This window comes from Acromyrmex echinatior, chromosome 5 (assembly GCF_024713525.1).
Source record: "Acromyrmex echinatior isolate Ae372 chromosome 5, ASM2471352v2, whole genome shotgun sequence".
Taxonomy (NCBI): domain Eukaryota; kingdom Metazoa; phylum Arthropoda; class Insecta; order Hymenoptera; family Formicidae; genus Acromyrmex; species Acromyrmex echinatior.
The window spans coordinates 16,250,117-16,278,034 of NC_141856.1; the positions used below are offsets into that span (position 1 = coordinate 16,250,117).

At 34.3% G+C, this 27,918-nt stretch overlaps 1 protein-coding gene across 2 annotated transcripts in view; it reads right to left on the reverse strand.

Annotated features, from left to right (window-relative positions):
• The window catches only part of LOC105147915 (dual specificity protein phosphatase 10), a 44,275-nt gene that overhangs the window by 8,412 nt on the left and 7,945 nt on the right, over positions 1–27,918 (reverse strand). Inside the window, exons 1-2 of one of the 2 annotated variants that reach the window (XM_011059287.2) lie at positions 22,080–22,546; positions 16,711–17,613 (exon numbers count right to left, since the gene is read on the reverse strand). In XM_011059287.2, coding sequence (XP_011057589.2) covers positions 16,711–17,613; positions 22,080–22,086 — 910 coding nt within the window. In that variant the 5' untranslated portion in view covers positions 22,087–22,546. Of the gene's footprint in view, positions 1–16,710; positions 17,614–22,079; positions 22,547–27,918 lie in introns of those variants that run through there. The other variant, XM_087406474.1, reaches the window with a different exon arrangement.

Consider the following 27,918-nt stretch of genomic DNA (forward strand, 5'->3'; position numbering starts at 1 on the left):
TGTTGGATTTAATTATTAAAAGATTGATGAATAGCGCGTTTCAAGAAAACCGTTTCATTCCTAAATTCACACAACACGAAAATTAATGCGAACAAAGTCAAACGTACTTGCTTTCGAAAGTATATATGGAACATATACAACGCTCGTCGTCGATAAACAATGAGTACATGGTCGGTCACGATTCTATATCTGTTAGAAATACTAGAAGAAACGTAGTCGAGAGCCAACTTATTGATTAACTCGGATATATACGTTCCGTATTCCTAATAATAATTAACTTGCGCAGCTCTCTCTCTTTCTCTCTCTCTCTCTCTCTCTATATATATATATATATATATATATATATACATATATACATACACAGATTCCTTATAAATCATCGTCTAGAGAATCATCATTTATAATCTTTGGATTTTTATAAATATAAATGTTTTTCCTTTTGATAAAAAATATGAGGAACAATATCACGCTATATCGATTTTGCGCGTCATTAATTTGACGTTATCTCACGTTGACGTTTATTTGTATATTTGGAAAGGTGCACGATAATCTTAAACCACTGTATATATAAGTCAGGATAAATATTTAATAAATGATCAATCAGATAAATTAATTAATTTATTCGTTAAATTATAAACGCACATCTTAAGCGTCTCGTCTATATCTAAAAAATCAAAAATCTTAGAAATCTTAGATCGATATTCATAATAATCGATTCTTATTGAGACCGTTTAAGTATTGTCTTAAAATGTCACGAACCAATTAGAGAACTGTATTGGTATCTTAAGACGATATTAAAATAAGAACGAACTATGAATATCATTCTTACAGATCTCGAAGAATCTAAAACTTCAGAAAGTCAATCATTGAGCTAATTATAGGATCTTGAAAACCTGACATTCAAGCATTGTTTGAAATTCTAGAAATGTGAAGCATTTGGAAGATCAAAGGATACAAGAAGCGATCAGAATTTCTAGAAATTTAAAAATACAAAGAACCAAAATTTAATTATCTCGAGATCAAACAACCAAGATATTCAAGCAGAATTCAAAATCTCGTGTGGATATCTAACGGATTAGAAAAGCCATAAATTTCAAGATTCTTTACGAGTGAAGGCTCTTCGCAATTAATAAATACGAAGAAAAGAAGAGTACATCACAATTGCATATACTATAATACAATTAATAGTAGCGCAATTAGCTTTCGTTTCGTGGAAAGTCAATTCATAAAAACGATTTAGCTTACGTCTTTTATATTTCAAGACGAGCTCTTGGAAACTTGAAGAGACTCCGAAATATATATATATACAGATATTTACATAAAAAAAAAACAAATAAAAAAGTATAGGCTTTTATGAATCCTTCTCTGCGACTTACGTAAACGCCAATTGTAAGAGTCGCAGAAGCAAGATCCAAGATGAATCTCAGAGGATGATACTATCTGAAGATTTCCAGTTTGTGACAGCGATATGGATAAGGGAGGAGGGAATGAGATAACGCGACGGCGCGGAAAAAATGGGCGGAAAGGAAGAAACGGCGGGCCAAGAATAAACGGCGGTGGATAAAAATAAAGGAACGCCGTGAACGCGAAAAGGAGAGAGAAGGCGAGGAAGAAATGTGGGCTAAAAGTGTCTTCCTCTCCTGACCTGCGGCTGCTAAGGCCTGGCCTGGCTCAACGATGACTCACTCGTTAACCCCTCTCGTCTCCTCCGGTCGGTTGGCTCTCGCGGCCACCAACCCCAAACTGTCGTCGCCAATCATTATTCCAACGTTGGCAAAGCTCCTTTCCGATTTCAAATCCAGCTCGCGATAGTATATGACTAATACTGTGCAAAACGTTCTTGTTCTATGTTTTGAAACGATTTTTCGAAGAATTCTAAAAATAGAAGAAAGCTTCGATCGTTGCTCTAATATTAGCAGAAATCCGATTTCATAATTTTTGATAGAGATTATTATGAGATACGAATTATATCTATAATGAAACGTTATTAAAAAAAAAATTATTATTTAAAAGGACACGTATGTAATTTCTATTCTGCGACTTCCATTGATCTAGTTTTCGTATATCTAACTTTCACTGGTCTATTTTTCATGCTGCGATGATACGTTACTGATACAGCGCATTCTTTGTAATTTCTGTGCAATAAATCGCGAGTTTCATACTAAGTAATTTTATTAAATAAAGTCTAATTACTATTAAAGTATTTCGGTTTCAATAATCAAACTTCGTTTAATATAAAATTCTTAAGCAACAAGAGAGAGAGAGAGAGAGAGAGAGAGAGAGAAATTAGATTAGATGTTGGAAGCGAGAAGTTTGCGATTAAACAGAAACTTTTTATTAAATCTTTTTAGTGATCTCAAACGTTCATTGCGAGTGACATTTTATAAAAATGAAAAAGCAAGAATTTATTAAATACCAAATATATTGCTATAAGAAGAACGGATTGGAGGATAAATCGAATATAGAGATTAAATATTCAAAGCGATAAGTCGCATGATCGTCACGGAAAAGTCGAATGTGGGTTACTTTATTTAGGTCGGTACAGCGATCGAGACAGTCGCGGTGGTGCGATTTATACGATGATCGCGCAACGGTCGTCGCACCCGATGGAAATCCTGTTACTTAAACACAATGTTCTTAAGCAAGAATTTGAAACAGCGATTTCACACGCGGAAACGAGAATGTTTACAGCTGTGGAATTCAAGTTTTTATTGATACCGAGAATTTTTGCGATTGTATTACGATAGTATCAAAAAAGGGAGAACGCCGAGAATATAACCGTAAAGAAATCTTGATGAAAGCAAGAGCGTAATCGAATATTTACGCGAGATACAAAGTAGATACAAGAAAAATATCATATATCTTGATTAAAATTCTACTAAAGTTAGCGAAGAACTTCGGTTAATAGAGATCCGTCAATTTGTTATAGCTCGATCATCAACATCAAATCAATTGTATTCTCTTATTAATTTCATTCAATGTAATTTTGATGTTGATGATCATCGAACTATAAAAAATTGACGGATCTTTATTAAATGAAGTTCTTCGCTAACTTCAGCATGAAAAGTATAAGCATGTTTACAAAAAAATTTCTTCAAGAATTAAGAATTTTACATATCTACAGATGTAAGGGTCCAATTTTTGTAACAATCTTAAAGGAGAGATTTATCTATAATTTTTCAATATAGCTATACAGAAAAATGTCAAAATTTATCTATTCAACTAAGGCAGAAATTTAAAAATTTTTAGATAATTAATCCGAATTTTATCCACGAACTTCAGCACTTAAAATTTACATGCAAGTTTTGCTACAAACATTATATAAAAAATACAATATTTTTACTGGTATACTTTATTTTGGAGATATCCTGTAAAGTACTTGTCAACAATTAACCTCAACATTTTTTTATATATATTAGACTCAGACAAAATAATATCTATATTCCTCTGGGCCAGGTATGACATCATCGCGACGATGATTCAGGAATACAAAGTCAAAATAGTAATCACTTGGTATAATAACAATAAAAAAACAACTGGACCAACTAATAGAGAATGCAATATAATTAAGTAAAAAAAAAACCGCCGTTTGATCAATTAAATTGATCAAATGGCTTTTTCTTTTACTTTTTTGTTGTTTTATGAAATGATCAATAGTCACAAAATTTACATTCGTCATCGACGCGTTTCAAATAATTTTATGCTTTTATTTATCGCAGTTCCTTCGGGACTTCCCTCGAAGCACTATGATGTCACGCGCGCACTTACGTGCGCGAAGAGTATCTTAATATTTAAAAAGAAAATCCATCAAAAAATAACAAAGGTTCATAACTAACGGGAATCAATCTAACTTACTCCAAGAATCAAGATTCTCGAGCGGCACCAGCCGGAGTACGAGGCAAGGTGCGTCCTTCCTGATCCTCATGTTTATTTCAAATTAATCCTGGATGCAGACTCCCGGCCGTGTAGTCTCACCGCACCATTTGACACAGAACGTTCAACGAGACGGACAATCTTCGATACAAGGACACGCCAATCGAAGACTCGTGCGCATATAAGATATATATATATATATATATTTTTTTTTTCAACGCTCTCTACTTCGTTTCCTCGAGCGCGAACCACTTATCACGACGGTATCACGATTGGCGGGAGACTGCAGGCTGAACGGCACGAGAGAGTTTACATGAGGCCCCGTCTGCAGATGAGTCACCACACGGCACGTCGATTGGACGGCCGTCGCCGTAGCCGCCGCGTCGTGACGTTGTGAATCGTGGCCGATCATTCCCGAACGTACGCGACGTGATGGCGAGTGTGTACGACGATTCTTTACGCGTGCCGCGCCGCGACGATGCGGCCAGTTGATTCTTTCATGCATCAATATACCGGGTGGTTCGTCAAACGCCGCGCCAGACGGCGTTTCGTCCTGCCTCTTGCCCGCACCGAAAAAAATATAATAACAGCTACTGAATATTAAATAAAATAATTTCAATCTAATGTTCGGTTAATATAACCAAAAATAATTTTACTTTTTTAAAATATTCTGTACTTATTATCCAAACAGTTAGTTCCATTATTATGTTCGGTAATATTTACTAATCATTTAGAAAAGTAAAATTATTTGATTATATTAACCGAACGTTTGATTGAAAGTATTTTATTCAACATTCCAACAACATTGTGACGTTTCAGCAATATGACATTGCAAATGTTGCTGCAAACTTCTATGTTGTACACAGAAAGAACTATTGTATTTTATTGAAATATCTAAAAATTTAGCTAGATATGAAAATAATTTTTTATTTTGTTGGACCATCATAATAATTGTGTAAGAGATTCAAAATGGTTGTTATAATGTCGAAACTTTTTGCTGCATTGTTTATTATGCTTGAGTTTCCTACGTAATTATTTTGATGGTTCAATAAAATTATTTTCAGATCTGTATGATAGCTAAATTTTTAGATACTTCAGTAAAAGTTCTTTCCATGTATGGAAATAGAACTTTAAAACTTTTGAGAAGACAAACGTCTTCTGCTAGAAATGATTTAAATATCAAAGCTGTGACACATTTTCATCATCGGATCTCAGTGTCAGATAGATTAAATCAAATAATCGGATCCGTTCGGATTAAGTCTGCGGATTCAGACTCCAGGAACGAATGATCTAAAGGTCTAAATATCGAAGGATCTACGCATGGAAATTCCTTCGGTACCAATGACTAACCGCTTAGAGCGAAACATTTATTATGCTTCCAACGAAACGTCATTCTGTTTTTTTCTTTTTATCGCAATTTCAAGGTCTTCCGCGAGACGCTAGATCACGATCAATGATCAAGGATCCTTAGGATCGCGTCATTGCGTATACACGGGTGACGTCGTGCAGCTCCAGAACGGAATTTGTAAACCTTTCCGGCATGCACATTTCATGCAAGTGACACACAATATATATTTAGATTCTTGAATCCAAATCCTGACTTCTCCAGAAAGAGTGTGCGAATCTTGACGTTCTTCCCTAATTCGATTCTTATCTCTTTAATATCCAGAGAATTATCTTGTAACAACTGTAAAAAATTTATATTTCTTGAACCCAGATTCTGGGATCTCTAAAAAATTCACGAGTCTTGACAGTCTTCCCTATCACACGTTCGATTGTTATCTTTCTCAATATAAAAGGCAGTTAATTTACTTAAAGAAATGCTTGCATTTTCAAATTTACAAGTTTTCATAGTCTTGGATTTTTTAAGAGACTTCAAAATATTTAAAAAAACTTAGAATTTTTCCATTCTCGAATTCTTAAGCTCACGGATCTTCAATTCTTAAATGCCTATAGTAGTTTAACGAGAGCCGGAAAACGTGCAATCACCATGTGATTTTATTACCGGGAAGTTTCATCGTTTCTGTCTTCCTCTTGGTGAATTATTCATCAAGAATAAATTTTGAATATTGCAATGTGTGCAGTTCTTTTACGAAAGGATGCCTTGGATTTGCAAATTATTAAAATTAAATCTCTTTCTGTATCCACAATAAATATTTGTTAATAATCTTCGAAGTCTTAATTTACAGCTATTATTCAATGGAAGAGAAAAGAGAAGAGATTTTACAATAAATCTATGTATTTAACATGCACTTTAGTAAGTAAATATCTATCGATTATTTAATAAATAGAATAACAATCTATATCAATTCATTAAGTGAATAGCTATATATATAGTCATCTACATCAATTTAATGAGTAAATATTAAATTTAACAAACTATAAGATACAGATATTTGAAATCTAAAATAAAGCCAGCACCACACGATGTATGTTTTCTTGCTGGATTGCTTGCATTTTAATGAATTACTAGAATTGCACTATACAGAACGCACAATTTACTAAAATGCAAGCAATCAAGCAAGAAAACATACATCGTGTGTTGCTAGTTTAAGGAATATTGATACAATTTTGAGAAGTCTAAAGTTCCTAAAAAAAACTTTAAATTTTGAACACTTAGATTTCAATCTCATTGTTAGATCCTTAGTAAAATTATTTATTTTAAATCAAGCAACAGATGACAGAGCAGGTACGATTATCGTGATTTAGACAGTCCTTCCAAGTGAGAGACTAATCGGATGGATTTCACGAATTATTTTAGATGCGAGAAAGTGCAATGACAAAATTAACAGACCCGACACTCGCCAACTTGTGCATTTGTTTTCACGACTGTGCACTAAAATACGGCGAACGTGAAGCAAGTGCCAATTCATTATACGCCAGGAATGACGTACACAATTCATCCAAAGATAAGATCTGCGTAGTATCTACGCAGATATCACAAGAGAGAGAGAAAAAAAAACGGGGAAAAGATTACGATATAATATGAATCATTGGTATTTAGTAAAAATTTTGTTTACAGTGTCCCGTTTACAATATGACAAACGTCTATATGTCTAGAATCGTATAGATTACAGATAAGTGTTCAGTTCTTCGGTTTCCCAGCTACTGTTTCATCGAGCCGCGCATTTTTCCATTGCAAATTATTATGTAATCGTATCACTCGAAGATTTAATTAATGACTAAGCAAGTCGAATATTTTTATTATGACGAACGACTCGGGAAGAGACTCGGGAATTATTTAAGAGCGATTTGAATTTTTCTCCCTCCTCTGCGCGGATTCTTATCAATAGCGTTTAACATATTACGACGCAGTTTGCAATAAAAAACAAGTCGCTATCGATGCAACGGATAGATGTAAGACAGATATATAATAGGTACATAAACATATCAATCGTATGCACGCGACAACGTAATAATATATTGTTGTACGCACATCATAGGCGTAACAATAATAAAGTAACAGCTCGCGAGTGTCGCACGTCACGCGCACAAGGACACGCCAAGACATCCAGCATGCTAACGCGATCATAAACGCGTTTTTTTTTTATTTTTGCAGCACGGAGAAGGCACGTGTGTTCCTTTACGTGATCATGAGGTGGAGAGAGCGTTAAACGTTTCTTTGAAAAACTAAAACAGGATGGATTTTGAAAACGAGTTCTTCCCCGCGTCCCGCCTGACTCTTTTCGATCGTTTTCAATCATACGTCATTCGATGACCAATGGAAGGACGCGTGTCGAACATATGCTCGTAAATGTCGTTGATATCGACGCCTGATGCGGTTAAGCATGACTCATTGTCGAAGCACTACGCGCGACCCTGAGTTACGGATTGTCATATCGTCCGCGTTCGATCAACGCAGTCACTAACTATCTTTCGAACGCCATCAATTGTCACCCTTCGCTCATCGATGACACCACTGAATTCTATATAAAGCACGCTATTGTTAAAGATTCTCTTTCGTAATCATGAATTGTGATGTCGGAAGCGAAAGATGAAAATGTAAATACAATAAAAATATAATTCCTCTTGTAAAAATTTTAACACGTATAAAAATGGATGATCTTCTATTTCACTGATGTTAAAAGAAAACATTTGAAATAAGAAAATTGGTCTGAGATCCAGTAACGAGGTCTATCGAGGCCTCTCTTTAATTTTTGAAAAAGTCGATTTTATGAACTGCATTTTATAACCATTATTGATAAAAGTAAGCTTTGTATTAGATAAATATTGTATTAGAGAACACTCAAAGAAAAAAAGGTAATGATAGCAATTATAAAGGCGACAACCACACAAATTTTATATGTAAAATTAATGCACATAGTTGAAAAAAAATCTTGAATAAATTATTTTATAGTTATTATATAACTATAATATAGTTTATTCAACTATGTAATTTAATTCTATATATAGGGTTTTCTTTAAGACTGTAATAACGCTTAAGGATAGACTTCTAAGATCGTTTTGAAATGAAAATCCTAATACTAAAATGTCGAGGGTATAATATTTTTTGAATTATAAGCACTTAAAATTAACCGATCATATATCGCTTACAGTTCGCCCGCTTTGAATTTTGGTTGAAGTTGAATTTTCCGTTGTATTACATCTGAACTTTAAACGGTACGATTCGGTACGGTTAATCTTAGTGTTTACAATTAAAAAATTATTAAAACTTCGACTTTTTGGTATTAGAGTTTTCATCTCAAAATGATCTTAGAAATCTACCCTTAAACATTACGATCTTTACCGAACACCTTGTATAAAATTTAATACCACTGTTTTTCTCTGACAATGAGTGTATATAATATATAAGTATTTAGCTAATAAAAACTATTATCACTTATCTAGTATCTACTGCATTTTTCAATTCATAAATTTTATCGCGAACGCGGAATGCTCGAGATTTTCCTTTTATCTATGTCTTTCTTAAGATCATCTTGGTTTTGTTTCCTTCTGGAATAATAGACAAGAGGAAATGCGGGTAACCTAAAACATCCTGATATCTTATTCTTATTAGAGGAAAAGAAATCTAGAAAAATGCTTATTCAACAGAAATAAATAAAATTTCAATTTATCTGTTAAAAATCTACATGCACAGAATATTTCGTAATTCTTATAGAGTAAAAATTCAATAGAGTAAAAATTAAATCTCAACTACATTAAATCCTAAAATTATCATATATCTCTTGAAAAGAAACATATACAATAATAATGTAACGTAATTCCCTGGACTTTTGTATACATTTCTTTTCAAAAATAGGGACCCTGGTCTCTTATCTGCGCATTTATAAATTTGTTTTGATGTTCTTAAAAAATTCCTAGGGGTATCACATAATAAAATGAACTAAGAACAGAGAATAAAAACCTATCAAATTTCAACCTATCAGAAACTATGTATTTCACAATACATGATTTCTGATAGGTTGAAATTCTTATTCTCTGTTCTCTGTTCCTTTTATTGTGCGGAGCCCCTTAGTCTTCAAAGATGATCGATTTCAAAGAAGATCATTATTCGTCTTTCATCATCAGTAAAGCCCATATTTATACAACCCATATTTTTCCATGAATTTTCATAGTATGACGCAAGTGATATTGTCATTGGCGGATCGGAGTAAGACCTAACCGATTATTATGACTAATCATACGTGTTTGCAATTAGTCGTTCGAATTCGGGAAGTACTACTTTCGAGAACTTTAACCGCCGCAAAAAGACTGACGTCATCTAATTGCCAATTGTGGGCGTTATGACAATAAAATTGGAATGTATCCTCGTTCACGGTGCACGGATGATATTGTCATTAACACCTAATCGACTCCGCTATCTTCTCCTTTTACAGATTAATAGACAGACAAAGGAAGAGAGTCGCAGATAAATTGCGAGCAAGTCATGCCGATTGTAACTTAAGTCTAACGCCGGCACGAGACCTAAACGATAATTTTCCACGACTTCACGGACAATCTGGCTAATGGTGGTATCGCTACAGGCGTAAAATGTGTCTGTCGGGTGAGAAAAACTGAGGGGAAGGGTGCGTCGGAGGGTGAATCCGACTTGGCAGAGATGGTGCGACCCAAGGATCGCGCGTGGATTCGGCTGCGGGCCTTATTTTGGGCTAACAGGCATAGCGCGAGGAACAGCTACACGCTGTCTCCGCTCCCGTCACGATATACCACGAATAACCCGCGGAATCATACCGACTGACTGACTCATCTGCGTGAAACGTAGTAGGAAACCATAGCACGGCACAGCATGGCTCGCTCGCTCGCTCGTTCGCTCGTTCGCTCTCGTCCAGTCTCAAGGAAATTCCGACGGTTCGAAGGACGTACGGTCGCTCGTTTTGTCTTGTCCGCGTGCTCGTGCTGATTCATCTCGCGCTAATAACCCCACGCGACCCTCATTTCTTTCTCTTTTCTTCTCCCTTTCTTTCTTTCTTTCTCTTTCTATAGCCCTCCGTCTCCCTGCTGCCCTCTCTTGCATCCGATATTTTCAGAGGGAATTCGAGTCAATGACCGGATGTCTGAATGTGTTGCTCGCTATGGCCGATTAACACTTCGAGCCTGGCGATAGTGGTACCGTATTATAATACCGTGGTGTAAGGTACACATCTACAGGTTACTACGAAGTTGGCTATGTTTAACTTCAGCGAAATTCGACAGAAAACGAAGCTGCGCAAATTAAATGCGAGTCTCGCAAAATATGTTTTATTAGCCTTATATAGATTGTTTATGACGTTTGATCTATTTCATTATGTTAAAGAATACATTTTGTAAATTTATGTTTTTTTATTATTGCAAAAGTTCAAAAGCGCAAGAAAAACGTAAACAATTAAACTTAAGCAATAAGCAAACAGATTACTCACATTCTCGAGAAGGTAAGTCAGATCGAAGAAAATGATTGAGCAATTCATCCATTGTTTACCGCTTCGAGTTTTTCGTGTACCATGGTTTCTATATATATTATTCTCTATGATTCATCAATTCATCAATCGATTACATTAAATTTAATTGTTAAATAATTTTACGTTTTTCTTTTATGCTATGACTTTGAGTTTTTAGACTTTAAATATTTATTTCTTGAATCTTAGACGCTAAAGAAAAGAATAATAATATATAATTTATATACATATATATATATTTAAATAACCAAGAAAAGGCTATAATAAATTTTAATTTATTTTTTACAAATTTTTCTGTTGCTATGGATATTCAGACTTTTCATTTGTAACGTCCTTGTAATTTTTTTGCATCCTTGTAAAATGTATTCCGTGTCGCAATTTGTAAGAATCTTACTTGTCTCACGTAATAAAACTAGCAAATAGCATATGAAACATAAACCAGTATTACATTATAACATGAATCGTATCATTAATTGCCAATGCACCATTTACATTTCCCAAGGAAGAATACTGCAAATACACATAGCGAATCGAGTTGTAATCCTATAACTCTGTTCCAGCTGCCATTCACTTGTTGTGTATAAACATAAAACAATTCAACATGAACGAGAAAAAGTTGAACGTATAGACTGAAATCCCTTTTTATACGAGATTTTGCCTTCAGAAAAATTATTGAAAAATAGAAGGATGACATTAGCAATAAAATATTACTTTAAACTAGTTGAGATGTTTCTTATAGATTTTTGGATGCTGAAAACAATACAGAAAGCCAAATTTTACCAACACATTAGGTTTCCTCTACGACTCTCTTTAAGTTAGCACGGATTACGAAATTTTTTCGTATATACAGAATGCGGAATTTGAACTTGCGACCTGTCGGTTATAAGTCGTTTTTGCACGAAGCTACACGACACGAAATGATGAAGTCATATATACTTATAATACTTCTAATTTGTGGTTATCGATACACATACTAGAAATTATAAGTATACATGACTTCATCGTTATAGGCGGATCTTTAGAAAATTCTTTAGAAAAATATTTAAATCCTTTATAATGGCTAAAAAGTATAAAGATATTCAAATTTTAAAAATGCATTTTTTTAGAGGATAAGCAATAATTCATAATTTCTGATCAGAATTTTAAAACAACTTTTAAGATTTTTTAAGATTTAAGATTAACTTTTTTATTAAAAAAAGTCAAATATCTCAAAAAATTCATTGGTGATACATTAAATTTGGACGTTGGAAACCCGACGTATTGATAAAAATCTGACTTATGGAATCGTTTTCAAAAGTATCCAAAAATCTACGAGAAACTTGTCTGGTTAAAGAAATTTTAAAAAAATATATTTTTTTAATTATAGTGTTTACTTTATAATTATTTTTTATAATTTAAATTTCAATTTCAATTTAACTTGCGATCTAAAATCTAAATTCAACATATTTTAACATCCACGGTATGAAACAAAAAGAAAGTTTACACTTTATTCGACACCGATAAAATAGTCGTCGAAATGAATTTATTAATCTATGACACGCGATGTCGTGACAGCAATACAAGCTTAAAATAAAAACAAAGTGACTACTCCTTGCATGTACAAATTTAATTTTCTCAAAAATAAAGCATCAAGATAAAGAAAAATTCTCTACGTTTTTTACGTTATCATTTTATGTAGAATCATTCCGGCATGCTTGTGAAAATCCCCTTTAGCTTATATCATCGAAACACCCTCGTATATTTACGTCGATACCATAGAAATAAGTTCACGAGTAATTACGAGACACGGCTAGAGTCATCGGACACCCCGTATTTTTAGATCCTTCATCACGATCCTAGTAGTACTTGAATCACGCCGATACAACACAAAGGGACCTGAAGGGTGATGGAGTGAAGGGGGGAGTCTGAAGCGATTGTGAGTTGGACGCGCGTTAGTCATTGATACATTTTAAAGCGAGCTGTGTATCGGATGACTCATACGTAATAATCGTCATCGACAGCTGATCCAGATGCGTTGTACGTTGTTCTGAGGCGCACGCTCCCCCTCGATTAGACCACCTTCTCGTCGCACCCTTAAACGGAAGGGGGATGAAAAAGCGGTACAATGGAAAAAATACAGCAACCCCCCGGCTTCAGAGAGCGATGACTAATTCATTAAGCTTCGAATTCAGCTTCATTTATTAACTCTAAATACTCCAAAACGTTTGCTCATATATTAAAGTATGTATTTAAGTGTTTTCATGAGATTATTATATAGATTTATTATTACTATATTATTTATATGATCTGATATTCACTTTTATAATTATTGTTATATCAAATTTATTATTATTATTAAATTATTTTATAATAATAAATTAATTGCTTAATTTATTATATGTTCATTATATATTATACAATTTTAAATTTTATGTATATTATAATTTTTTTCTAATTGTTAATAATTATTAAACAATATTGTTAATCAATATTGATTCGTATTATAAAAAAAAATCGTTTCTGTATTGTAACCTTTTCTATTATATTATCTTCCATCCACATTATCTTTTCTGTAACTTTACAAATAGAATTGTACTTTGAAACTCTTCGTCTTAAAATATAAGCTGCACTACGTAGTTTTAAAAGTTGAAAGAACTAGAACTAGAAAGATATAACCGTGAAATAATTGAAATGTCGACTAGAGAAACTGACACTACAAATGATACGTTTGTTGCAATTTTATTTTATACATATATATTTTAATAAAATTGAACAATATGTACATTCTATTATTCTTGAATAGTAAAACGAATAGCTTCTAGCAATCGAATTCTTGTAATAAACTACTAGAAAGTGTTAGAATACAAAATACAATATTCCAAGATATGCGCGATCTTACGGACGCAACGTCGTTCCGCTTCGTTCCTTTTAAGTCTTTATTCGAGCAATTTTTTAGCCTCTTTCCCGAGCGAAAGTCGAGTCGTAGCACGATGGAGGCACGGAAGAGCGGACGCACCTGAAAGGGTTAAGGTCGCAGCGATAGAAAGATCTCGTAGCCTGTACAACTGACTCACATCTAAATATCCCGAAAGAGAATGAGAGACGCAACGGCGACAACGCAGGGGATACGTTATGCAATCGTGATTTTGACATATGGCTGTTCGTGCGCTTAGCCAGCGTAAACATGCCGTAGGGTCGATATACACGGTGACTCATGCCTTCAACGTCGTAGTCAGTTGTCGTCGTCGTCGTCGTCGTTGCCGTCGTAGTTGTCGTCTGAGAAAAATGCGATCGGGACCGACCGGGAGACCAGACGCACACATTAGCCTCGCCAAAACGAGCCACACGATGCTTGGTCTCGTATATAGGCGACCGCGAATCGTTACTAATTATGTAATAACCAGACACGATGACAAGAGTGACGTCTATTGCTCGTTGTTGAATAACGAAGAAAAAAATGTTTGAGAATAATAAAAAAAATAAAATTGTCTATCAGTAATAAAAAAAATAAAAAATATATAATAATATATATATATATATATATATATTTTCCCCCTTTTTCTTTACACCACCTTCGAATTTTATTATTATTGTGCCTTTAATCGGTTCGATAATTTTTTAAAAATATATTTTTTTATGTATTATATTTTGAAACAATTATGTTTATAATGAGTAATTATATCAATTTGCGATTCTATGGATTTCTGGATACAAAAATAAAAAATGATCTAAAAATATAGATCTTAAATCGCTATCTTTATATCGTTAGACTCTTACACGTTGATCCTTTGTTTTGAGCATCGTGACATGATATATATTTATATCCTTCAACTTTGAAAATTTTATCGCTAGAGCGTTGACGATACCGTTATCGCGAAGCCTATGGTTACGTCGCTTCTCAGAAAATCATGGCCATATTTAGCGACGAGTACGCTAAATGTGAGCTTAATATTTAATTCGGCACGATTAGCGTGTAAACTCTGGACAAATCTCCCATAATGCTCCGCTATAATTCATCTCTCCCTGCGCGGCTTCGCGAAAACACGGCGAAAGCGCAGATCGCGGTGCGCAAAATCTGTCCGACTATTCGCGGCGTCATCTCCGACGTGAGTCACTCCTATGAATAGATCCCCACCTTTCGCCTTCATACGCGCCGACGACGAGCACACGATGCCGTCGTCGTCGTCGCCGTCGCCGTCGTCGTCGTCTTCGCAGCCACGCGATCCATTCGAACGGATCTCTCCGTCCGCGTTCCCTTCCTTCGAAGCCCTCCGAATCCTCAGTCTCTATTATCTCGCGACAAATTCCATTCAGGAAAATGAACGGGAATATGATTCACCCTCAGCAATCTTCCTAATTTTCACATTCACGTAGCGTAGCATTTAGATCTACGATTCTATTGTAGATGAAGGTTGTATTTATCGTTATCCGCTCGAATCTAAATGTTATTACGTGACAACGCGACTTTAAATGTCAATTGAGATTTTCCGTCTGGAGACAACGTTTCCTTTGCTTTTTAATGGAATATGTTCTATTTAAGTCTAGTAGTTTGCATTTAAATGACCACATGGATTTTTAAATTATGTAAAAGCTGTCTACGTCTTAAATTCTCGCGAACAGTTTTTACGTCAGAAAGACGCGCACAGTATCTAAAATAAAATTATGCCAGTGCTGATTTAGGAGAAAGAAGTGAAGTGGAAAATATGAAACAAATAAAAGAACAACTGGAGAGAAAAAAAAAATGTAAAATAATATTAAATCAATTATTTTCCTTCAGTAAATATTAGAGAAAATTATATTCGTACAAAAATACACAAGATGATTGTAGAAAAGTAAATTTAATTCTTTCCAATACTGCTTTTTTAAATAATTTTTTTTTACCATTCGTCTTTTCTCATTTCAGCTTAAACAACACTCCATAATAATTACCTTATCTTGCTGATTAATGAAAAAGAAGATTGAAAAAACATGAAATTGATGGGAACTACAGAAGACACTTCTACGAAATTTGATTTAATAATAATGTATCGTAAAAAAGGAAAAAAGTGAAAGACTAGAGAGAGTTAATAGTATATAATATATAAACGCAAAAATGGTAGCGGAGAATGATCGACGTAAAAGTTTCGACGCGCGATTGGCGGGCCGGCAGAAATATCGCGCTCGCATCATCGTTATTTCCGAAAACCAGAGACTCGACTCCCACGTCGAGGACCGGATAGACGACAAACAGTACGCCGTTTCGCGGCCGCTTTTGTAAACAAATATCGCGCTATAAGAAAAAATTATGAAGGAGAGGCCAATGAAGATTGATCGTCGGCAGTGATTGGCGTGTAGAAAACATCGTGGTGATTTGTCATAACTTTAGATCTCATTCTGATCAGAGTCAGTGTATCTCTAAATCTCAAGATTTTTAGATTATTTCTAAATTATTTGTGTTATATCCCCCTCTAATAATTAATTTACCAATTCTACTTATCGTATTATATATTAACTTATATAACAGATTTGTGAAACTTTAGCTCTATGTATCTCCAAAGAACAATATCTATCACTGTGTATCTCTAAACAATCATACGCGGTATCAACTGAAAAATTTGTCTAACATAAGATGTATTGCTAATATGTGTGGGTCATCCGTGCGTAGGATATCTTCGGATACCATTATCTTGCCACTATCAGTTGTACTATATTTGATAGCACAAGAATCGTACTTAGCTAACAAGTTAAATTACAGCCAATGTAATAATAATTATATACATTCAAATATTCAGTTTCGCGTTGCAATTTGCTTTCGGGTAAGATAACATAAAAGTTTATATAGATACATTCAGTTTCTTAAAAACTTTTGTTCTTCAACGGAGAAACTTGATGCAAAAAAAATAATCGAGCACATTTTCATTTTTATACAAATTTATAAATCAGCATATTAATCAAAGATGTGCGAAAAAAATCAAAGAGTGCTTACCGATCAGCACAGCCGGCTCCCGATCGTCATCCACGAGTGCAGCAAGTACCAGGAATAGTGGATTCTGAGCGGTCAGATGCTCCAGATCGTCGGTACCTTCGTCGTACACTATGACTTCCTTGAACTGTCTTTTTCTGAGCAGCTCTTTGCCCTCGCGAGCGGATGCGAGATCGGCGAGGGTGGCCTTTCCCAGCTGAAGTCTGCGTCGATTGAAGCGATCCGAACAAGTGACGTTGATGGCACCGCGTACGTGATTGACATTGTATAATGTAAACGGTCTGCAATCCAGAATCACTGGAACGGCGGAGGATCGCTCAAGATGCACAAGACGTTGGGCAAGGTCGTCTGCGGTGATGACGCGAGTCTTGCTTAGCACTAATTGGCGATGAAGGCCGTTCTCGGAGCAGGGGCTGGTAGGCAGGCTGGCAGTCTCCAGTTTGCAGCGCTTTGTAGTCACCGATAGGTGCTGATGATGGTGAAAATGATGGTGATGATGATGGTGATGGTAATGGAGATGATGGAAGCCACGACGGTGGACGTCGTCGTCTTCGTCGCCGTTCACCTCCTCGTTGATCACGATCGAAGGCGGTTCGGTAGAATTGTTGTTGCTGTTGTTATTATTAATGATCGACGAAGTGGTCGTTGGTGCTGGGAAGGCGCAGGGACTCGGTCCTGGTTCGCTCAGGCTGCGGTTCAGCACGAGCTTTAGATTGGCCCGAGGCCGGCCAGCCGATACTGGCTCGCAGCATAGCAAGGTAGACATCGAGGAGGACGATGGAATTCGGTCTTGAGGCCGATGGTCGTGCTGATTGTGTCCGCAGTGATGATGGTGGTGATGGTGATGGTGATTGTTGGAGTTCACGTCGATAGTGCTTACGTCGTGGCACGGTCCTGCGGTCGGCGCTGAAACGTCAACGATCGAGATATGTCAGCAATTTTTTTCACTCTTTTCTCCTTACGTCAGTTGATACGATAGAAGCATATTCGCGCATTCCTTATTCGCGTATTTCGTGCGGTTTGCCATTGGCTTCCACAAATTCGTATGTTTGCAAAGAAATATTAAAGATAAACGGATAAAGAAACAAAAATTATATTTAGTTTTTATTTTGTTAATTCATTTTAAAAATCGTGCAGTTTTTGTGTTACAGCAGAATGAAAAAATATAAAGAAAAAATCTTTTTATTTCTCTATGTTATAATAAGTTAATTAAACCTTATATGGCCTGCCTAATCTTTGTGACTTTATTCTAAGTTGTGAATCTTTTTTGTTGAATTCAAAATTGAAAACTAATGCAAAATCAGATTCAAAAGGGGAAATATTTCTGAACATTAAAAAATATGAAAGATTTTTAAATATAACATGAGTGTGGTGAAAATTAAAAAAAAATATATTGGGATATAAATATACCAATATGATCTAAATTATTCTCTTTGTCATAAAAAAAGTGTTAGACAAATAGAAAATATAATGATCCAATAGTACTTTTATAAAATTATTTATTAAAAATTTATTAACATATTAGCATGTAAAAATACACCAAAAAAACTTATTTCCACAATTGACATTTCGAACAATTGACTTATCTACTTATTTCCACAACTTATTTACTTATCTCCACAATGTTTAATGTGTGAATTATAATCAATAGTTTAGATAAAAATTAATAACCATCTCTAAGTAGTTATAGAAAGCAATTACTTACCTATGAAATATTACGTTACAACGTTTTGCATTTTGCTTTATTGATAATCACAGAATGAACAACTTGAGCAATAAACTGATCAATCAAGTCAAATAGATAGTCTTACTAATGCTGTTAAATTCATTATGTAATTACTCATAAACAGCGAGTAGATTATACTTAATATTAGGCCATATAAAGTCCAGTTACGTTATTTTCACCAGCTTAATTTTTTTTCACGTTTCCTTTCCTGTATTCGCAATTTATAATTCAAATAATATTTGAATTATTTTGTAAAATTTCTAATGCTTCTTAGGCTTTGAATTATTTATACTTCTACATTGGAATCCACAAAGTTCTGTTTTTTTACAACTTGTTAAAAGTCAGTAATCTTATCTTGGCTGCAAATACTTAAAATATAAGAAGGATGGTAATTGAATAAAATTGATAAATAAGTATAAAGTCCAGCATGCCTTCGAATTAGAGTCTTCTAATTTCTATGCAAGACAATATTTAATTAATTGAATATCTCCATGCTTGTATTTCAAATATAGATTGCCATGTCTTCGAATTTTCGTATCCTTGCGTTCTTTTAGTCGGTTACAATTCTAATTTGGCAGTTGGATGTCGACCAATGTCCCAAGCATTACGAAAGATCTGTTGTAAGCGACGATGTACTAACTTAGAAATTACGTGATACACCCGGGATTCGCTAGCATGCGATTTGTTTGTTTTTATAAATAACGCCGCGTACTTTACCCGCGTGTCGCTTCGTCTTAAATTCTTAGATCTTTGGACTTTGTTACTCACAAATTTTTGTTTTGACATCTTTTTCGTAACTTTTAAAATGCACATATCAAAAATAATCATAAACATACAAAAGAATGTATCATTATAAGTTGCTACATCATTTAGATCTAAAGAGGAATTCTAAATCTTTCTGAATTCTCAATCTTTAAATATCGAAAATGTTATATTGTGATTTCGATGAGATTACATTTGTATTTTGTTTTCATGTGATGTTTACTTTTCAAAATTGGATCTTTTCGTTAAATTCTAAAATGTTAATAGAATTAGATCGAATCAAATGACTCGGTCAAAATCAACGGCCGATTAAACGAGAAATCATCGATTACTCTTTCCCTCTCTCTTCCTCTCTTTCTCTCTCTCTCTCTCTTTCTTCATATTTTATTTATATAATTTTTAGATATTGTTTTTTGAAAATTGAGATCTTTTTCGATGTATACTCAATTGATTCTATTTTGTATTGATCTTAGTGCTTGAGGGGGACTTGTCTCAGAGCACATAATAAATGCTGCTTCTCTCTCTCTTTCTCTCCCCCTCTCTTCTCTCTCTTGCCCGACCACTCTCCCACTTCTCTTCCGCCATCAAAGTTTCTCTCCGGCCCCGAGAAGTCTTCGAGTTCGTTCTTTCGTATGAGTAAACGCTGTGGAATTCGACGCTTCGAGCGGCAAGTGGGACCCCGCGACTAGCGATGGGCCCGATACCCTCGCAGTACCTATCGATATTTCTCTTTAAACGCGGTCGTACAAAGAGGCATTATCAAATGACCCGAGAAAGTCGCCAAAGAGATACTCGCGAAAAATCATTGGATATTTTAATTTGTATAAAATCAATATACGGATACTTTCTAAGAAAAAAAGACTTAAACATCGCAATATTATTTTTTACAAACGTACACATAAAGTGTACATAAAATTGTTTAATAATAATAATTATAAGAATATGAAAAATATTTCATTTCATATATTTTTAACAAAAAATTTCAATAGAGATTTAACCAAAGCGTTATTGATAAATAAATTGAAAACATATGAATTAAAAACTTCAAATCCATGAATAATTAATTCCATTTTCAAATTATTTCAATAAGAGGAAAAAATATATTAAAAACTATATCAACGTGTATACTTCTGTTAATTATTTCTATCGTTTGTAAAAATTTTTACTGTATACTTCTTGTTATTACATATTATAAACCGTCTAAAAAATATTAATAAAAATTAATAAAAAAAGTATTTAAATTTTCTCTTAGTTTACTATTGATTTTTCTTCAGCGAAAATTAAAAAATTAACAATATAATATTGTGTATAGGATTATATATGTGTTATAGGATTGTACATGTGATAAGACAAATTAAAAAATTAAGCTTTAAAAAAACAAGTCTTAATTATAATTTTAATAAACAAATCGCAAAATATAACGAGTGCGCTTACGCTAAGAGAAAGTTCGCCTCGCATTTAAAGAGTCCGTTATTGAGAACTAATGCGATGTTCATGGAACGGGTTGCGACGTAAATAAAGTAATTTATTGTCATGCTGACTAAAATAAAGATAAAGAGATATTTGTTTGGAACTATCACTACTCGCAACCTGACCGGAGCATTCAGCCTGCGAACAGGTGTAACACCGACACCTGCCATCGTACGGAACACGTCGCTCTGCATTCTCCCATTCACTCGAAAAAAAAATAATTTCTCTGAATTAATCTGGAATTTTTTATATTCTCATTATTTATTCTTCATAATCGCAATATTTGCCAAATTTTGAATTGTAGATGTAGTAAATTATATATATATATATATATATATATATATATAGAGAGAGAGAGAGAGAGAGAGAGAGAGAGAGAGAAAGAGAGGATTTTAAAATGCATAAATTAAAAAAAGTTTAAGAGTACATAAATTGAAATGAATTTGAAAATTCAAACTCAGAATATAATCCAATATCTCAGAACGTTCTAATATCTATTTCGACTGCCAGCTATGGATATACCCCCATCACTTAAAAGACTCAGTAATTTAAAAATACATCTAAAAAATTTTAATTTTAATTTACATTTTAATTTAAAAAATGGTGGACCACAAGCATGTCGATTAGATTTCTCATCACTATTATATTCCTGATCTACATTCGGTAGCAATTAACTGACACAACTAATTAAAACTTCCGATTCATTTGCAAACAATTAAAAATACAATTATTCTAGTTACATATTTTTTATAGCATGAAACGTAATTATATATTATCTAGAATTTTCTAGCATTTAAAATAACTTATTTTAATTAGATACCAAAAGATTATAGAAGCAGCAAAATTCAAATAGCACAGATAACGATTGCAGTTAAATTTAAACAAAAAGAAATATAAATTTTTTAACAATTTTTATAGAACAGAATTGTCTTTTGATGAAAGTATCTAAAAATTCGGGAAAACTATGCTCATTAACACAAAACTCATAAACACGCATCGGAATTAAATATGAAAAATTTTTAAAAGTCCTACAAAAAGTTCAAGATCCAAAGATCTAAAAAAGTTTAAGAATCGAAAAAAGTATTTCAATTTCCCGCTTTTAAAGTTTCATATTAAAAAAGCATTTATGTTATACACGAGCAATGTTTATAGAGACTCATGGGAAGTATCCGAAGATACAGCTCAATTAAACGCCTACGTAGAAATAGAACAATCTAAAGCTCAAGGCATCCCAAGTGTTTTAATTCCCGACTTACGCGTTATAAATACAAAAGATAAAAACGCATTTCAATTCCAGAACCTCAATATACAAATTCAAGAAATCAAAATGCAAGAAATACATGCATCCCAATCGAAAACCTGCGTCATCTAGGCGCTAGGTGACTGAAAAACTCGAAGAATCACGATTACACACCTTGCATCTACATATCCAGAAACCGAGAAGTCCGGTCCGATGACTAGAAATCCAGCGATAGTGCTCCAAGCGTCCTACTTCTTGGTCCACAATTCTTGGTTCGAGAACGGAAGAGACCCGTGGAATATTACATTCGAAAGAACAGCCCCCCGGTTACGCACTCCCGACACGGTATCATCCGCGAGTGTGCGATCTTATCGAGGATTAAGAAATCGGGAGAGAAGAGGGAGGATAAGGAAGGGTGGAACGTGGTGAGACAGACACCGTCGGGCTGACGTCACGGGTCTCAAGAGAGCGCGATCGCGCGGACCCGGGGGGCCCCGCGATGCTCACGTCGGGTCAACATGTTCCCTACGGGAACGGCGAATGCGCGAGGTGTACCGATACACGGGAGATCTACAGCAGCGGGAGCGCGATCAATGCGGGATCCCCTGCCAACACGGCCGGCGAATGAAGACTGAGGAGGAGAAGCCTGGCTCACCGCTAAAACGCGGCGACGACGGCAACGACGACGACGACGACGACGAGTTCGCCGGCGACGAGGAGAGCGGAGAACATTCGAGGAGAGTGGAGAACGCTGCCGGCGCGGCCGCGCGGCGCGACGGAGGACGGAGGACGGCGGTCACCGCCGGAGCTCTGCGCAGGAGCGTAATTTAACCCCTCGTACCAAACCTAATACACATCGCAATATGTGTTTTAATCTTTAAAACGTTAGTTTTTTCTCGAAAAAAAAAAAAAACAATATTACAATATTATGATATTTCGTAAGAAAGTAAAATACAATCTTATCGGTATTACTTTCGTTGACTGTATTGCAGAGGCACCGCGTCTGTTTCGAGATTTCCGCGAGAAGAAAACTCGCAAAAAATTCCATTTTTGTTCAACAAGAAAAATCATTTATGTAAAATTCATAACATTCACTGTTACGAGTTGAAGTATCACTGTTGCAAAAATTCATAACATTCTATTAAACATTAAAAACATACTTCAAAAAATGTTTCCAAACTAACATTCGTCATTTATACTTGTTTTCTTATTCTATTCCGGATTGAATTTCCGTATTGAAAGTGTGAGCAATGGCACTGTCTGGTTTCCTTTAGGGAAGAAACTTTTTTAAAAACTTTTGATGAAAAATACCTGTTAATTTTCACAAAATTTTGCCAAGTTTTTATATAAATCTTCAATCAATTCCTTCACTTAAATCCATAGTAAATAAAATTCTGATCGAGTATTTTAAAATTGTTTAAGTTATTTAAGAAACGTATTATTATATCAATGTATTATTTGTATTCAGTAATGCACTTGTAAAAGATGTAAAGTACAAAATTGGATTTTAATTGAAGTTTCATTTCACAATTTAAATCATGTTTTTATTCCGCCTTTAATTTCAAATTTAATTCTTATTGTAAAAATATCTTCGTATAAATTTTAAATTTAAAACTGATTTTTTATCAAATCTATCAGCAATGATTTTATTCTTGTATATATCCATTTCATCTGTATTTAATTTTAATTCCATCATTCATTTTCAATATACCTTCACATATTTTAATATATTTCACAACTGACTCTTAGATTGTCGTATCTATAACATCCTTACATCCTGTAAATGTAGGATCCTAGCAAATTTTCGAGTTTCTCGCAAAACGCGCCACGTATTTCGTAAAGTAAAAGTTTCCTCGTATCTTAGAACCGTTCAATCCAGATTCTTCCGACTCATATAATATACACTCATATGCAATATTGACTATCGGCAATAACGAAAAAAAAAAAAGGAAGTTCTGCGCCATCGTGCGTGCAACGCGCAACGCGCGCGCGATGACTCATCCGTCGACGGCGCAAGCACACGCGCTTTACGTGTGTGTGCACACACGCACGTATTGTATACACTTGTATGTACGTTCACGACCGGTGTCTCGAGATATACATTACGCCACAGCGACACTGCCGTACCGAGAAAAGAGTTGCTGGCGCACGCTCGATCGATGTCAGTCTCGGTATTTCGAATATTAATAGTATCACTAAGATCGCGCGTGAGAACTATAGCAATGAAGCGTGTAAAGGGGCTTCCATTGATCGATAATATTAATCACCATCTTGAATATTAATATCGAATAGTCTCACAGGGTTCTTTATCGCGTCACCATTTCTCTGTTTCTGACGATTTTTCGCGTCTTTTTTTTTTTTACCAACTTTTCGATATTCAGTTCAAAAAAAGCACACAGTTCTTTTCACTTTGATTTGATTGTCTCTAAATAATGTGCAGATCACAAATAAGAAAGTTGAGAGATTTTGAAGCGTTCCGTACAAGGAGAGACGGAAAAGTTGTTCAAGCAGACGTGATTAAAGAGAATTTCTTCTCAGGTAATTTCGTATCAGAATTTATATTGTGTATTGTGTTTGCTCAGTGACAATTGGCACAGGCTTGCGCAAATAAGTGATATGATCTACAGTGATGCCGTCAAGAAAAGATTTTAAATTTAAAAATCAATTAAATTTAGAGAGAAATATAATAGATACTACAAATTCAAAATAAATCTTTATTTCGAACTCCGCGGAGAATTTCAGGATTCAATAAAAATTTGAGTATTTCAAATATTTCTTGATGTAATTTTTTTTTTCATCTATTATATATGTCACATATGTCAAATTAAACATTTAAAAAATCACGCACAGAACATTTTCAAGTCTTCTTTTAATTAGTTACGAGCACAAAGGTGATCAATGTCAATTTCGTGCTCTTCAATAAAAAAAGTAACCATAGAAAACATCAAAGTAAACTAGAAAGATAAAAAAAAACTGTTTAAATACGGAGAACGATCTAAAAATATTATAGGACTGATATATGAATAATTACGAATAGTGTAAAGAAGTAGCTTACTTTATCGTGTACAGTTTCTCGGTTTCGCTCGATAAATGTGGATCAATTATTCGTCAATTATGTACTTCGGATAATCAACATTGCGTAGCACTTGTTGACGTTAATCAATCGCTTTATTTCGGTACGCGCGATAATTTTGTCATACAAACGAGACAACTTTTTCGTATGTGCAAGCTGATAAAAAGCTCAAGAGCATAATTAACACAAGCGTATTGTTTTCTCAGGTAAATTGGCGACAAATTTCATTTATCTAATAGCTATTTAACTTTTTTTCTGGATCTCAGCAGCCTCACATAGACGTGTGCGTGTGCTCGATCTTTTCTAATGAGAGAATGGAGCGTCGGATGTCTGTTTAACGTAATTAATCGGTGTGCTCTCTTAGAGGTTCCCATTAATCTGACCAAGAGAGATAAGATTGCTAACGTTATGATGGCATTGACGCTTTCGTATTCGCATGATAACTGTTTCTGAAAATGTAATCGCCTATTCCACGACGCCTATGCAATGCTCTTTCTGTCTCTCTCTCTCTTTCTCTTTCTTTCTCTCAACTAAAAAAAAAATTATTCCTAAATAAACGATGAAATCACTTTGATTAATTTCTGACGCAAATTCGTATCTCATTATTTATGTTCTTTCTTCTCAACAATTCATTTGACGTCATATTACAATTAAAAAATTCACAAAATCATCTAGAAGATTTACAACAGTGTTGTAACTTAAATTTCTATTAAAAATATAGAAATATGATGTTTTGTATCATTCTGAGTGAGACAGCTTTGAAGGATTCAAAATGGAAAATTGCACGAATGTCCAAAATGATAATTCTCAGAAAATATAAGAGAACTCCAAAGACTTATAAATATAAAAAAATTTCCATTTTTAAAAATGCAAGATTTAACGATTATAAAGTCGAAATTTCGGCGAAATAGAGATCAAGAAATTCAAGAATTTGAGAAAGAATTTAATGACTCAAGAATCTAGGAAACCCAAGAAAATCCAGAAATTTAAGGATCCAACCCTCCCCGGAAAGTTTCGCGCACGCAAGCACGTAGCTTGTGTTCGTGCGTATATTCATCTACTCCGTCCACCAAAGATAGAGTCTGACATCATACACACGGGCATCAGTCGGGTCGAACGAGTGATAAACATATGTACTCGCACACACGGTGTCCTCGTATGCGGAAGATTCCAGTTTATCACTTGTACAACTGCCTTGATCGATCGATGCACCCACCGATGCCGCAGGGCGTGTGATTCTGCTCTTTCTCTTATTTCTCTTCATATCTGAACGATTATGTTTGCTACGCGCTTCCGCTGACATGCTGAGTGAACACAAATCTTTAGTTATAACTATAAAAATGTAACTAATTTAACTGTAGTGTTGAAATTTTGGCACGTATCTTACTCGTTAATCTTTTTACGAATTCTTAGACGAGAGCGAGATGACATTGACGACAAGCACGTAAACAGTTTGGTAACGTAACAGTTTGCAAACATTCTCTCGAAAATAACATTCGCGTAGATCCAAAGATCTATAGACAAGAAAGACTTACAAAGATATAAAGACACTGATATGAAGACCGAATATTCTGTCTCTGAAATTCGAACACTTATTACGATTTCAAAAAAAGCGGCGATAAATGATGAATAACGTTAATTAGGAATTGCCCCGACAGTCATATCAGTTATCTCAAGTCATATTATTAAAAATGAAAAAATAAGCGAAACAGTGCCTTGGAACGGTTGATTTTTCCTCAATGAAACTATTGTAGTCAGATAAAACAGACTTGTGAAGCGTGCTCTAGAAATCTTATCATTAAATCAACACATATTATATTCTTTATGACGTAAAACTATAAAAAAAAGATAAAACAATTTCCAGATATATGTTGTATAACTTTTACGTTTTTTTAATATAAGATAAAAATATAACTTTCTGAGTTTTCTCTAATTTTTTTATAGTTTCTTTGACGTATCTCATAAGCCTTCTCCGTCGAGATGCGATGCTCTCATTAGCTCTCGAGAGAAAGTCTAATTATACCAATTGTGTTGATTGTTTATTTAGGTAATGATTATGCAAACGTAAAAGTTAAATGCCCTGATTTCTTGACTTTTTTCGAGTCTTGAGTGCGTATCGCCTTGAGAGTTTATTGTTTGCCGAGAATAATGGCGATTTACACGAGCTCGGATACGGCAGCTTTATAGTAATACGTAATACCCGCTGCTGCTGTTGATAAGGCGCCTTTGTACTATATCGTAGACGTCACGAAATCAGCCTGATAAAATACGATTCGTTCAAGTACGATATATAAGATAATATACACGCAATATGATCTGTCACGCAATTATCGATATTCTGATAGCGTCGAAGTAATATATAATTTTCGAGAATCCTTTTCTCGATCTTTCGTTAAATGATTTAATTTAATTTAATTTCATATACCTAAGCAGAATTATAATTAAGTGTTGCTCTGATTCAATTGATGTGTTACTGTAATCGGCAGACTGAGATAATTAAAACACGCTCTTAAGAAAACAACAAATGTTATTTATGTACATATGCATATATGCGCATATATGCGCATAATATATCTACTTATTCAGACATATGTATTTACATAAATAATGTTCAGGCAATGACGCTTTTTTTATGAAAGTTCGACAAAATTTTAAATAATTCAAAAAAATTTTGTAATTTTTTTCTGCTAAAAAAATGATAACGTCGAGAAGTTTTGATAAAAGGATTAAATAAAATTTTTATATTTGGTGATTTAATATTTTCTTATGATACGCTCTTTAAAAATGTTATCAATTTTTTTTTGTAAAAATGCAAGTCATTCTTCAAGGAAAATTATGATTCAATATAATAGTAAGAACTGATTTATCTCACTAAAATGCAATTATTTCTTTGAATAATATTTACAATTTTTTAGTCAAAATATGAAACTTAATATTTTT